At 30.0% G+C, this 14992-nt stretch overlaps 1 protein-coding gene across 4 annotated transcripts in view; it reads right to left on the bottom strand.

Annotated features, from left to right (window-relative positions):
- LOC130446571 (EGFR adapter protein-like) overlaps positions 1-14992 on the bottom strand; it is a 103448-nt gene that overhangs the window by 13838 nt on the left and 74618 nt on the right. The window contains exon 1 of one of the 4 annotated variants that reach the window (XM_056782913.1): positions 7859-8394. The exons of 2 other annotated variants lie outside the window; for them this stretch is intronic. In XM_056782913.1, the coding sequence (XP_056638891.1) occupies positions 7859-8020 (162 nt within the window). In that variant the 5' untranslated portion in view covers positions 8021-8394. Of the gene's footprint in view, positions 1-4746; positions 4902-7858; positions 8395-14992 lie in introns of those variants that run through there. One more of the 4 variants, XM_056782916.1, reaches the window with a different exon arrangement.

The following is a 14992-nucleotide window of genomic DNA, read 5'->3' as shown; positions in this document are numbered from 1 at the left end:
TTCTGATTTCAATTGTTTTATTTCATTAAATATTTAATGAAGTACTGTTCTAAATTCACTAGATGTATACATTAAATTTGTAATATATTTACATGACTAATTTTAGTGCTTTCATTTTATATGCATATTTAATGTTATTCTAGATATTTGTTTAATGTATGTATGAATAAAACAAGACTGCGAATTGTTACTTCAGTTTTTATAATTATAACACGTTTTATGGAAATATTCAACATAAAACGTAGTTGATTTATGACTAGTAAAAATGATTGTCTACAAAAAACAGAGGCGTCCTCATAGATAAAAGGGAATTATAATCGTTATATTAAATTATTTATTCCAATTTCGATCTGGTATATTACAAGTATAATAATTATTAATATATAAATATTTTCAAGTCGATAAAAATATTTTAGGGAATTCTAGTTAGAGGACGTTGGCGTATCTGATTCGCTTTTTTTCTATCTCTATCTATCTCACTACTTTGATTGATGTTTCTCTTTTTATATGTCAATTTTCGAATGTATGGTAATGGATTTAGTTTATATAAATAATGAGTTTATAGTGTTATTCCTTGATTAAACAACGTGTTTTGATAGTTTATTTATACATTCAAGTTATAGTTGGAGCGTTATCTTTACTGTGATTCCCAACACAAGCAATTTACATAATAAAATACCTACATCATGTTCTCACAAACTTTAAGAAAATATCCACACAGAAGATGGTAACGTGCTGCGCGGGATTACTGTTGTGGAAATAATGTTTGTTGATAATAAAAAAAAATCTCGGTAGTTTACTTATAAATTTCCGTCAGATACCGGAAGTTCAGTCTCGAGGGTGCTTTTAATTACGAACACGTTAAAAGACGCCATTACTAAAATGATTTTTTTACATAAAAAAATAAAATAATGAAACTATGTTTGATTGTTGTTCAAAGATGCCGGGGATATGAAATGATGTCAAGAAAATATCATGAATGTTCAATATCGTTCGGGAGAACGAGCGTGGAAAAGTTTTAACAAGGAAAAACTTTATTCAATCTTGTTTTCGCATTCGATATTCTGAACATATTTATTTTGAAAGTTATAGAGAAGAAAAAGTATTTTATAAATATATAATGAGGTTTATTATTACTACAAATTATGTTGATCTATTAAATATATAAATATATTAACAAAAAACAAAAATATAAAAAACAGGGTTGGACTTATTGATTTTGTTTGACCAATTTGCACTAAATTTCGAAGAATTTTTATTATTTTCAGTACTTTTAAGTTGGAAACACTAAGTTTGGTACACTGTATGAGTTATTAAGGGCGATTGAACCATTTTAAGGGGTTAATTAGGGATGTCATAACCTTAAAATAAAAGTTTTTTATTCTTCAGTTGATTTAAAAAAATTTATATTTATATCATGAATAATTTAATTCTTAATATTTTTATACTCTTTTAATTTTTCATATTTTCGAGAAAAAGTCTTTAATTCAAATACATATTTAGATCGTCTTTTATTTCAATTTTGAGGTTTTCTAAAGTTGTTTATCGCCCCGTATACAGCTTACAAAATCAATTTGAAACCGGATTTTCGCTAAATCTAGAAGTTAAAATGGCATTCGACTTGATGAACGTCAATGCAATAGACATGTATCCCGAGCTCCTAACTAATGGTTACAAGTAGTATCCATTATCTCTATATACCTAATTCTCATTTCCTATTTTTTGCCATCACCGGCAGTCAATGCTCGAACCCTTAATCACACGTCAATCATTCTCCACTCGATTACAAGATGTTGCATCATCTGGTGTTTATATTTAAAATACGGGGGTCGATCAATATTTTACGAATAACAGTTGGTGTTTACTGTTAAATATTGATTTTATTCTATACGCTATTATTCTAAAATTTAATTTGTAGTTTATTTGAAAGTATCTATCATCTCTCGTAATTCAGATAACATTGATTATATCTTATTTCCCTTGAGATGAAGGTTATTTACTTCTGAAAGGTTCCATTGATTTTACGTAATGGAGAAACTGTGTGTCATATTTTTTCATAAAAAATATAGTGCAGGAAATAAATCATTATTTTTGTTTTAATATTCTGCATATTTTTAGTTCTATAACTTTTTTATATAGATTAAATTTTCGTATATGAGCTTTAACTTTTGGTTTTAAAGTTATAGATATTACATCGTTCAATAAATCGTGTGACTGACAGACAGATGACGCTGTCATTGTCAAATCCATTTGACATTTATGAAATACCAACTTTATGTCAAATTTCATAACATTTCAATTATTTAGAACAAAGTGACAGCTATTTAAGTGAAGCTACTTTGAAAACAATTTTGTATGTTAAATTATCGTTGAAAAAAAAACTGTACAAACTCAGTAATGGTTTCAAAAGAATTAATCGGATGCTGGTTTGATGGATTTGAACGTAGTCGTACAAAAACCGATAATCGTGAACGTTCTGATCGATCCGAAGCGTCCAAAGGTTATGGGCTTCAGTATTTTATGATTCCCATGGAATATTGTTTACGACTATGTTATTAGATCTTTACGTATTTAATAAACAAAGCGAACATTGGAAATAATTATTTATATTTTCAACTAAAACATTCCTCGGAATCAAATTATACGATTTAACGATAAAATGAAGCTCGGGTTTGCGTTTTATACAAGCAATTTTTCCATCAATTTAACCACTCACGCAATTCCAGTTCCACAAGAAAAACTGGTTTATTCCCTTTTCCGACCGATCTCCTCATCTTCCCAAAAGAATTAAAAAAAAACTGAACATCCACTTAACGACTTGTCTTTTCGTGCGGTTTTTGAAGCGTCGTTCGCAGCGATACGCAATCTACGAAACCCGTGCCACGTTTTCCGTGTCACAGGAAAATTCCCCAAGGAACGCGTGTTCGATTCGGATACGGTTACCAAATGGGAAGGTTTAGAGCTCTCTATTCGTGGGTTACTTAATAGAAACGTCTTGTAGCATCTAATTCTTTCTTTCTATACACTTTTTATCATTATTAATTAAGATGTACGTCTGTAGTGGTTTTGAACACAGTTAGGAATGTCGATAGACGATAGAATTTAGTTAATTATCAAAAAGAAGTTACTAATAATTGTCGGAATGCATAACTCAGAAACCTTCGTTGGCTTATGCATAAATTGAGCTAGATATAATCACATAATCAAATGCATAGTTCACGATTTCATGAAACATAAACTTATTATCTCACTTCTTCTTTTTCTGTCAATTTCATCATAATGACGTTCAAAAGGTTATTAACTCTCGATTATATCTATGGTTTATTATATATATATATATATATATATATATATATATATATATATATATGTCGATGTTTGTGGAGCGCTATTTAAACAAATAGATACGTTTCGAAAAGCAATTCATCGATGTAGAAAATCTCACAATTCGAACTGAAAGTGTAGAAAAGAAGAACGATCATTTGAATGACAGATTATACGTATTAGAACATAGAATTTAGTTAATTATCAAAAAGAAATTACTGATAATTGTCATCATTGTGATCATTTCTAGATGATATTTCTTTCGAAAAAAAAAACTTTTTATACTGATGATATTTCTAACAGTTTTCCGTATAAATCCGGTACTAAATGGAGTATTAACAATTTTTTTTATCCAAGCAATTACGGAAACAAATATTGTTTGTTACCGTTGCAATTAGCATGAAATTAATGTGGTGTTTATAGAAAGGTACGCAAACAAAATCAAAATGGAAATTTAATTGAAAATCATTTGAACGTGAATTTAATTTCTGAAATATTAGTCTACCATGTTTTGGTTATGTATATACAAGCATATATAGAACAGGGTCGGCTTTGATATAATATGTATATTTCCTTTTCAGTTTTGCAAGAATACCTCGAAGATATTTTGAGGTAAAATATGCGGGGCACATATCACAAATTCTTCCTGAAAAAGTAACCAAGATAGCATTTGTGTGTCTCTTTAAATAAAAAAAAAACACGTGGCTTTGCCACCAGTTCTTTCCGCCCGCCACGTAGTATTTGAGTTTATCCCCCTTCTATTGTCCGAGCTACGTGAATTTTCAACGTCTCGTAATATGAATTCCAAAGGATTAATTTTTCGTGTAATGTTTATCTATACTATCAAATGATTCACTGATTCTGGAAATTGAATATTCAACAAACTGTTTTTCCATTCAGTTCGCAGTTATACTGAAATATTTTCATAAAGTCGTATATAGAAGTTTTAGGTAGACAAAATACGAGGGAGACACTATATATTTTGAGATGTAATTACTGTGGTTTTAATTACCTCTAAACGAGGTATTAGAAAACGTAAATTTAGTAAATATTTCTAATAAAAATTTTTTGAGGATTTCCAATGTTCCGCCCTGTATACAATACTACAGATAAACGAACGCGTCTCTGTCGAGTAGAAATATAGAACGTTATAGATTAAACTTGACAGGATACTTCAGGTAAAGTATTAGAGAATAATGTGGGAAAAATTTTAATATAAGCTAAAAAGCAGAAAAGCTTTTTGAAATATTAATTTAAGATTGTAATTAAAAACTATAAATCATTCGATGTTATAGGGAATAAGCGAGTAAAGGTTAGGTTATATATTATGCATAAGAATTTCGATATTTATTGTTAACGCCGCCACTGATATAGAGTTTATTTTAATCAAACTTGAACAAGGAATCTATGATAGAAACTTACATTGAAAAGCTTTCGAGATACCGTTTAATTTCGCAGCATATGTTCGACTTCGTTGCACTATTACACTACAGTTACTAATCGAACGTACATACATACAAAATGTCATTCGTTTCAGATACATTCCAGTCTACAATTCTCCGCCATTTATTGTTGAGTAGTCAAGAAGTCGAATAGGCAGATGTTACGGCTTACGTCAAACGCAATGTTGCCGGTACTGAATAATTTCGTTCGGTACAAAGAATTTTTACTTGAAAGATCGTATATTTTAGCATTTTTTTAATTAAAATTAATTAGTTATAAGTATAAAACGAAATTGGATATTTCTAAGCACTATCGATTAGTAAAAGATATTTTGTTTCAGTTGTTTTTTTTTATAAAAAAATTGAGTTATCAACCGGTTATCTGGCAACGCTGGTCAAGAGACAATAAACTCGGCATCTCAATAATTATTGGTTTAATTACAAATCCAGTGGCGTGGAATAATTTGTAATCGTATATTTTTTATTATTTATAATGCATACTGAAAATTTTTACATTTTAACCCTTTTTCGAATGATTTACTATTCATTTTACTAATTAATTTCGTAATATAATTGATAATTGATGATCCAAGGTACTCAGAGGCGAAGTCTGAATATGACCAAACAGTTTTTTTACGAATTATGGAAAAACGGTGAAAATTAGAAAGAAAAAATTGAATTCAAACTTGTAGATATTAGAATTTTACACAAAAATGTTTCCTTGAAATGTTTCGCTATTATTGATATTTACAAAGTTAGAGTGGGATCATAGCTTTTAGAAATCATAAATCAATGAAAAATTGTGATTTTTCCAAAAAAAAAACAAATCGAATATATTGAAAAAATACGTTTTTATTCATACATTCTAACTTTGTAAATATGATTAATAACAAAAAACTGCAGAGGACCATTTTTGTATAGAATTAAAGGATCTACAACTTTGATTTGAAGTTTTTTTCTCAAACTTCTACCGTTTTTCCAAAATTCAAAAAAAAACACTTTCTAGATTATAAATAAATAAAATCTATAAAAATATTTAAACTAAAGTCCCACTACTGAATATTTATCAGCTGAAAAACAATATTTTTCCTATTTTCAACAATCTCAAACGAAATAATTTGTATAGAATCGTTTTTAGAATCAAAATAAAATATCTAGAACTTTAATGATGTATATTTCAGTCTATTCACTTTTCCATTTCTTGATATTCATTCTAACGACGTATAAATTACCTTCAAGGATTCTTTAGACCGAAAATATAATAAACTGCAGTCTTGTCAATAAAAATCTATCATTATGTTAAACCATAAGCGGAACATTAAAAAACGTTTAAAAAATACTATTTGAAATAGTAAATAACATTGAAATACCCGCCACTGATTTCTACCTATGTCAAACTGCAGCTTTTCTTTTGTAGTATTTGGACAATGGACTGTTATTCTTTACATAACCTCTTTGTTTGGTTCCATAGAATCGAACACTCGAGAAGAAAAGCAAAGCCACTCGACCGCGCGATGCTCATTCGTTTCGAATTTTGGAATCACGTATATTATAACGTATACCTCTTGTTGTCATTGTTGGATAGACAGGAGTCTTTCAAAAACCTTTGTATTGTCACTTCATTATACCATTGTTGACTAGAATAAGTTTTTAAAAAGTCTTGAAGCGATTATAACTTCTATCGATATATTACATTGTGATATTTTCATAAACTGATAAAAAAAATAAATTTACAGCAATATTTCTCTCACCGTATAAATAGATTTCCATTAACGAATCTAATCTCCCTCTACACACCCTCAATTAAACCAATCCCACGAAATTCTTGTTAAATTTAATATCAACACCCTAAAATATCACACACACGTGATCTAACGAATTGTACGTGTAATAGGAAACCGCCTACTACATATGTTGTTTTTTTGTAATTCCATTTTTAAAAGGGGCTGCAACACCGGAAAATGCGATAAATATTCTGGTACTGAAATAGTTATTTGTAGAACATATAGTGGAAATCATAAATTTCGGACCTAATTATGTTGACAGCTTTTCTATTTATTGTGAGGTTATTTCGAGTGAGTAGTTCGTTTATGTTAAAAAGATGATTCATAATGCTACTACTACGACGTTTTTTGTATCGCTTTCCATTAAAAAGCTTTCTTTTATATCATTTTATGTGGTATATATTATTATATATAACACAATCAATGTCTAGTTCTTCTCTACGCTATTTGTTTTTCTATGAAAACCCGATATATTTAATCGATTAATGTATTGAATGAATATTGAATGAAAAAATAAACAGGAAAATGGAGTGTTTTTGAAGGTTTGCGTGTTGACCACTTCATAAGTCGAGTAGAGTAGAAACACAAAACTCGACCGGGGAAGTAGAAAAGTCTCGAGAGTGACCGAACAAATAAAATTAAAGCATTCTTAAAAATAAATATACTTTTCAATTCTTCGTGTACTTAGGAAGAGTTTCTTTGAATGAAAGTACAAATAGGTACACTAATTAGTTTAACGAGCTGTAGTTATTTTAATTATACAAATAAAAAGTGGGGAAGTAACAGCCATTCAGCTGATTTTAAATACAGAACCGGAAGTAGTGTAAATATAAATCTTTATGTTTTTATTCGGAGTAAGCTAAAAACAGAGTTATTGGGATTCTTTAAATGACGTATAATTTCCGGTAGAAGTATTTGATTACATATAATGAAAAGGTAATATTAATATAATGTTCAAGATACCGAAGAGAAAAGAAATTAAAATGTTTAAAATGTACATAATAAAATATTCGTTCGAAGCGTACAATGAACTCAGAATATCACATCAGTTGATAAATTTCCGGCATCAAACATAGATGGCAGCATCTTCTAATGACGTTTATACTTAAAATATAATTATTTTCACATCCTTTTTATATAAATGAACTATACATTGGACTTTATTACTGTCCCTCCAATATAGCAAACATACAAATAGTAATTTTTTTTAAATAGTAATTTAAATACGATATTGCGAAGAAATTAAGTACAATATTATGTCATATTAATTGAGCGGTGTAATTTATAATTAATAATAAAAAAATCTACCTGTAAAGTTTGTCTTTGTCCACAATGTCTACATGAATACGTAAACAAATCAGGCAAGGCAGGCATTATCTTCAAACTATCACAACTGCTGCTATATTCATCTACCAGTTTTCTATAATTCACTCTAATAGATGGTGTACTTTTACTGAGTCTCCCCATCATCAATACACGCCAAAAAACCGAAAAATCTCCCTCCTACACACATTCAATCTATAATCACATCACTGTATATGAATAAATGAGGACGTGGAACACTTATTTCGTCTTATTATTACTAATCACATATTTGTTTCGTATTTCACATTTTTATAATTATTTTCGACACCAGATATTAATATAACCTCAATAACACATTTGCGCTAATTTATAACATATTGATAGGAAATTTATATCTACGAGAAACTTAAGTCACTATTTTCGTTACCATCTGTGCTAATGCTTTTTAATAATAGAAAAAAAATCTATAAATTGTTATCCTTTAGCCCGATCTCGAAGAACTAAAGTGAGTGGATGTGAAATGACGAGGCCTTCCTCTTGCTTTGCCAGCCATGTAGTGCGGGTCAGGTACTTGAAACACAGGATAGTACTTGCCCAATTTGCAAAATAATTTTTTGAACTAAAACGATTTTTCTAGTAGAATATCAAGAAGAAAATAATTATAAATATGAAACTTAGTGTCAAGTTGAGAATTTACTTTTATTACTATATATGTTTGCAATTTTTATGTCTAAAACGTGTAATTAAGTAATATATTGAAAATATGACATACATTTAATTAATTAGTATACAACAAGGTGATTCAATCTCTTCGACTTTTGTTATACGTTAAAAATTACGTAATTCTTAATTAATGCTTAAAAATATACTATTGCGGTCCTGTATTCTTCATTTGCTAAAGGAATGCTGCTTGAAAAAACACCGAAGTCGACCGAACTTATACTTCTTCCCTCTACGTCTTCGGTTCGCCGTCATCATTGCACGTACTTTCACAATATATATTTTGGACAAGGTTACAAGTTTCATCACATTATAACGTTAATTTATACGTTTAAAATAATATAGTAACGACATTAGATTGTGATATTTTTAAGCACCTCCACCGAAATTAAATAAAATGTTTTGCGACTGTGTATTTTTTTGAATACTGTCAGTTTTATGACAAAAAGTCTTTTCATTGAAGCAGGTGTTAAGATGTCTTCTATTAATGACGAGACCGCTACTTGTTTCTTTGGTTTTAAGAAAAATTATGTTTAGTTAAGGGGGAACTTTTTAAATCTAACAAGGACGTTTGTTAATTTTCATAATTTCCATGATAAACGAATTAAAATATTGAAATGCTAAATTTTTAATAGAGATGGGAGGTTATACGGTCGTAAGCTGGAACTTTTTTATTTATGAAAAAAGTTATTTTTGGGGTTGTAATATCTTCAATATAATCAATAGATATTAATTGTTTTTAATTAGCATACGAGGTTTGTCGAAAATATATAATATTTTAGAATAACCTAACCAAATATTTCGTTTGGTAGTTACCTGGTATTTACAGAAAGACAAAAAGAAAAATTAACAACGAAATGTTTAATTTCCAAGATAGGAAAGAAAGTAATTGCGCCCATTTTCGAGGCAGCACTTTTGTTTTCTGATATGCACGTCTCATTTCGTACGGTGAAAATGCTTGACGAATTTCCTTTTGTCTTTTATACACGCGAAAAAAAAAACCGCCAAATTACCCAATGATAGAACGTTTCTTTTTTGGAACATTATTCTCGTAAAAAGGAGACATATTGTACTTGGAGATCTATTTTTTCTTTCATGGGCGTGGGTATTCAATTTTTTCTTTCCGAAATTCAATTTATCATGAAGCTTTCGGTCGCTGGTAAGATCCGCTACACAAACATGTATTTGAAGTTTCTTTGGACTAAGTTGTGTGACTTGTATTATGATTTATCCTGTTGAAATCCTAGGTATTTGTAAATTTCTACATTTTTTAATGATTTTACCATGCATTTTTCGATGTTTAAGATCTTGGACGTGGAAGTTCCAAACCTCATTCGTATATCATTCGAGATTCGACGTGTTATATGGATAAGGATAAAATTTTTTTGTTACTACACTGGACGAAATGTCTCCGCCTTTATATTTCTCGAGTTTTTGACTAAACACCGACAGTATTGTGATTGTGGGTCTCACTGGTAATTTTCTTAATGATAATGACTGGGGAAAGCGACAAAAGAAAAGTTTCATTATTTATACCTGGAATTATTATATAGATGTCTTCGAAATTAGAAAAAAAAACATTCTAAACCTTCCCAGTTTTCATCTTATAATGCAAAGGATATATGGTTAAATTAATCTCCTTTTTATATCCTGTATAATAATTATAAGTTTCTTTGCAGAAAAAATTCAATTAACTTTCAGCAGCTACAAATTTTTGTACGTTTTGTGTTGAAGAAAGACTTTTCATGGAAAAGATAGAGAAAAGAAAAACCGATTTTGGTAATTAAAAATATAATTATTGAAAAGCCGACTATTGCAGTAGTTGAAGTTTAGTTGCTATATGCTTGCTTCTATAAACGTTGAAGAAGACTACGAGATACAAAAAGAAATGAATCAGCTGCAGGAAGAGCCTGACTTTGTTTTCGAAGAATTTATTGGTGCGTACGGAGGAATAGGCAAAGCTTAGTAATCGTCAACGTTTGGTTGATTAGAGAAACTTGAAGACCAGATTCCATGTACCGGGAAGACACCAATTCTGTATTAGATCTCAAAGATATTCCACCCCAAAAAATTTGTTCAAGGTTTTATGTTGCAAGGAAAATAACTCTCACCATTTGTTTTATGAACAAAATCTGGACTCGACTGTAGAAATTTTGAACATTCCAGTTTACATGTTCGAATCTTAGCTTAGCTGCTCGATGGTCATTTGAGGAGCAATGTCAACTTCTCTAGCTCTAATTCCATCATTTCTTGAACTATTTTTCACGATTTGTGAAGTTAATTTTATAATTCGAGCATCGGCTATGTCTTGTTGCAGCTGCTTTGCAGTTAAATACTTTTTTCGTGAAGCTTATATGAATTTCAGCTTCTCTAGCTCTAATTTAATCATTTCTTGAACTATTTTTCACGATTTATGAAGTTATTTTCGCAATTCGAACTTCGACTAAGTCTTGTTGAAACTGTCTTGCAGTTAAATACTTTTTTCGTGAAGCTCACACGAATTTCAGCTTCACTAGCTTCAATTTAATCATTTCTTGAACTAATTTTCACTATTTATTAAGTTATTTTCACAATTCGAGCTACGACTAAGTCTTGTTGGAGCTATCTTGCCATTAAATACTTTTTTTGTGAAGCTTACACGAATTGCAGCTTCTCACGCTCTAATTTAATCATTTCGTGAACTAATTTTCACTATTTATTAAGTTATTTTCACAATTCGAGCTTCGGCTAAGTCTTGTTGAAGCTGACTTGAAGTTAAATTCTTTTTCGTGAAGCTTACATTAATTTCAGCTTCTCTAGCTCTAATTTAATCATTTCTTGAAATAATTTTCACTATTTATTAAGTTATTTTCACAATTCGAGCTTCGGCTAAGTCTTGTTGGAGCTATCTTGCCATTAAATACTTTTTTCGTGAAGCTTACACGAATTTCAGCTTCTCTAGCTCTAATTTAATCTTTTCTTGAACTAATTTTCACTATTTATGAAGTTATTTTCACAATTCGAACTTCGACTAAGTCTTGTTGATGCTTTTTTTGTCATTTGGTCATGGTTTTGTCTGTAATGTCAATATTTTGGATCTTCAGTCTTGTTGAAGTTCGTATGTCCGTCTATTGTGATTAATTCTATGGCCTTCCAAGTCAATATTTTTCAAATTTTGAATATCTTTCTCTATTTCTATAAGATGCACTCAATCTGACTTTCTATATAATTCAAAATCTAATGTAATTTCAGTAGAAATTCGTATAATTTTCTTTTTATCTATCAGATATGTATAACTGACCATTTTCTCTATAGGGGTTTTTAGTGACTGCTGAGGCCATATATTTTCCTTATCATTCGAAAAGCGGACAAGTACAATGTTAGGGCTCCATGAGACAAATTTTATCACCCTCTATATGGTCCATAAATGCCTGATTTTATTAATGCAGAGCCAAGTTTAGTGTCAGTCTGTTCAATTCGAGGTAGATGCTCAAGGCGTGCAGTTAAAAAAGTTAATTGATCAGTTTACTGCGTTTTCCAAGTTTTGTTTTATTTTCTTCAAGTTCCAACTCTTGTTATAAACGCGCCTTTAGAACCTTATTCCATACACAAAGTTATAAAATAGATTATTCTATGTTTTACATACAAATTTTTAGTCGACCAGTACAAGGTGTTTCCAGCTTCGTCAAGATACTATTAGCGAACATATTTTAAGTAAAATAAAGTGATTTTTCATCACTTCAACTAAAATTTACGAATTTTACTTCGAATTGGTTTGATCTTCCACCGTATTTACTAGATCTGATCTAATGTTAACTAATCATCTGCAGAAGACATTTTCATGAGATCAGAACTAGTATTTTGAGGACACAAACCTAAGTAAAAAAGATGGAACCTCGCTGAACGAAGTGTATAAATTATGGAGATAAATTAAGGAAAGAAAATGTTTATTAGATTATTAGGTTGACATCATTATCTGATAATCAAACTATTCGTAAAATAAAGTATTTTCTGTATTTACGAATCGGTATTTTTTTTAATAACAAGTCAGTTTTAAAAAATAGACGAATGCAGACAGCTTCTATCAAATAATGGTAAGACTCTTAGCATAAAACGAAAAAGGAAACTCAAACAAAGAATGATGAATTTCAATACGACAACTAATTTTCCAACAAACTGCATTTCCACTGCTTTCTGAATAAATATAACTTTATAAGTTACTGAAAGAAGCTTGTGAATACATTGATATAAGAGAAAGATATTTTAGAGAAATATAGGGTTCAATTGTTTACATTAAACGACATAATTAACGTTGAATAATGATCCTTCGGCTTTTCTCATCAATACCATGTCATGTAGTATTTTAAAGACATAAATGTCTTACAAGTAATCCAACGTTTTAAAATGGATTTGAGCTTCATGTAATCAGTCCAAATATACAAAAAGTTATTATAAGATGGCGGGAGTTGCTTGTAATCTTTACAACACGTGTTTGAAGACGCAGCCATCAATAGTGAATGTTTTTAGTAAATTTAAAAGGTTTTAACCCCACCAATTAGAAAGATGAACTAGATTTAACTCTGGATGAAACTGCTTCTTCGTTATCAACAATAATATATTGGGTTGTAGAGTTTAAACGAGGGCGTTAAGACCCGAATCCCGATAATCGATCAAATGAGGTGACGACTCTATAAATGTTGAAGAAAATTCACAAAGCAGACTAGTGATACTTCAAAAAGTGTGGTACATCGTATATTAACTGAAAATGTAGACATGAGCAAACTATAGAACAAAAACAGCGTCATGAAGATGTTTCCATCGAGTGATTAATAGAAATGAAGTCGTTTTATAACCATGGATGAATTGTGAGTCAATCAATTTATACCCGAAATAAAATAACAATTTGTGAAGGAAGAACTGGTTTCAAATAAATCAAAGATCGTTCTATCTGCACATAAGGTCATGGCATTGGTTTTTTGGGATTATTTTCATTGATTATTTTGAAAAACTATCGATGGCAAGTATTATGCGATGTTATAGCAACGATCAAACAAAATGGCCGCTTTTGGTTAAGAACAAAATGTTGCTTCACCAGCTCGAGCATCGGTTATTGCAATGATAAAAATTAAGGAATCAAAGCTTGAATTGCTAGCCTATTAGCCAGATTTAGCCTTCTCGGAATTATTTTCTTTACCTAGATTTGCAAAAAAGGTTCGGTGGTCAAAGATTTTCCAACAATGAAGCTTGTCAATTCTTATTATAAAAAGGGTATTGAATTTACTGAACATCGTTGAGAAATAATTAGTATTTGTTTAATGGTGTTAAAAATGTCTCCAGTTTCTACGAATACATGATAATCCATCGTTCTAAACGGTTTGGGATCAGGTAGGCACGATCGAAAGAAGTCGATGAATCGGACCTTCTGAATCTTCACCAATCCATCTCCAATCGGCAGACAAGAGCTCTTGTCAAAATATTAAGATATTAATAGTTCTTGTTGTTTTAGGCCTACTAGAATTTATTTTTTTTATATTCCAGTTTTTCGACAAAATCGTTCTAAAAAACAAATTTTGAATAGAAACCGCAGATATTCGCGTAAAAAAATGTTTTCTATTAGATTTCAGTCCGATTCAAAGTTAGCAGATGATGATGATTCGAAAGTATTTCGATATATTTTTTGAATATTTCGCGATTTCGAGAAAGCTACCTCCGGTTTTTACATTTGGAACCAATTGGAGCATGAAAGTCGAATCAGGATTCATGGTTGTCATGTCATTTTTATGCCATTGAGTTCATAAGATAAAATTGTTAACTGTCATATGCCATTGACGCATTTAAAATGAACTGTCACTTGTCTATTATTCAAAATATAACGTGTATCAAGAGGTTTCTGCACACTATCAGGGTTTTTGTGAAAAGTTTACTATCTACTGTGAATCCCATTCAATGAGTTGCTAATGTGGAAATTTATCCGAAGTTAAATATCCCTCTTCAGTTTAATATAATTATAGAATTATTAAGAATAAACGCGGATTTTCTTTCTTCTCGTAAAATCTCATATAAAAGATAAACCCTTTTTCATTTTACTGAAGATACTAATCTAACATTGTTAACTAAAAATTAATGGATGTATTTTAGGGTTTTTATGCCTATCATCCCTTTTTATTTCGTCCTTAACCACGCTTAATAAAAACGCAGGTAGGGTATTAAAAAGTCCTCAATTAAAAAGGATTTTTTAAACCAAAACAATGATACGTTTTTCTGAAGGACTTGGAAAGAACAAGGAATAAATATCTATATATAAATCGATTATTCAACTGATTTTAAACCATTAATACTATTTATAAACTAAAAAATATATATTAGGATATACTACATGCAAATAAATTTCAATTTGATGGGGACTACGGGTTCCAGAGGTTTTTCAGGTTCAATTAG

Source organism: Diorhabda sublineata, chromosome 7 (assembly GCF_026230105.1).
Source record: "Diorhabda sublineata isolate icDioSubl1.1 chromosome 7, icDioSubl1.1, whole genome shotgun sequence".
Taxonomy (NCBI): Eukaryota; Metazoa; Arthropoda; class Insecta; order Coleoptera; family Chrysomelidae; genus Diorhabda; species Diorhabda sublineata.
The sequence above is the reverse complement of the archived record's forward strand: the minus strand, read 5'-3'. Positions and strand labels throughout refer to the sequence as shown.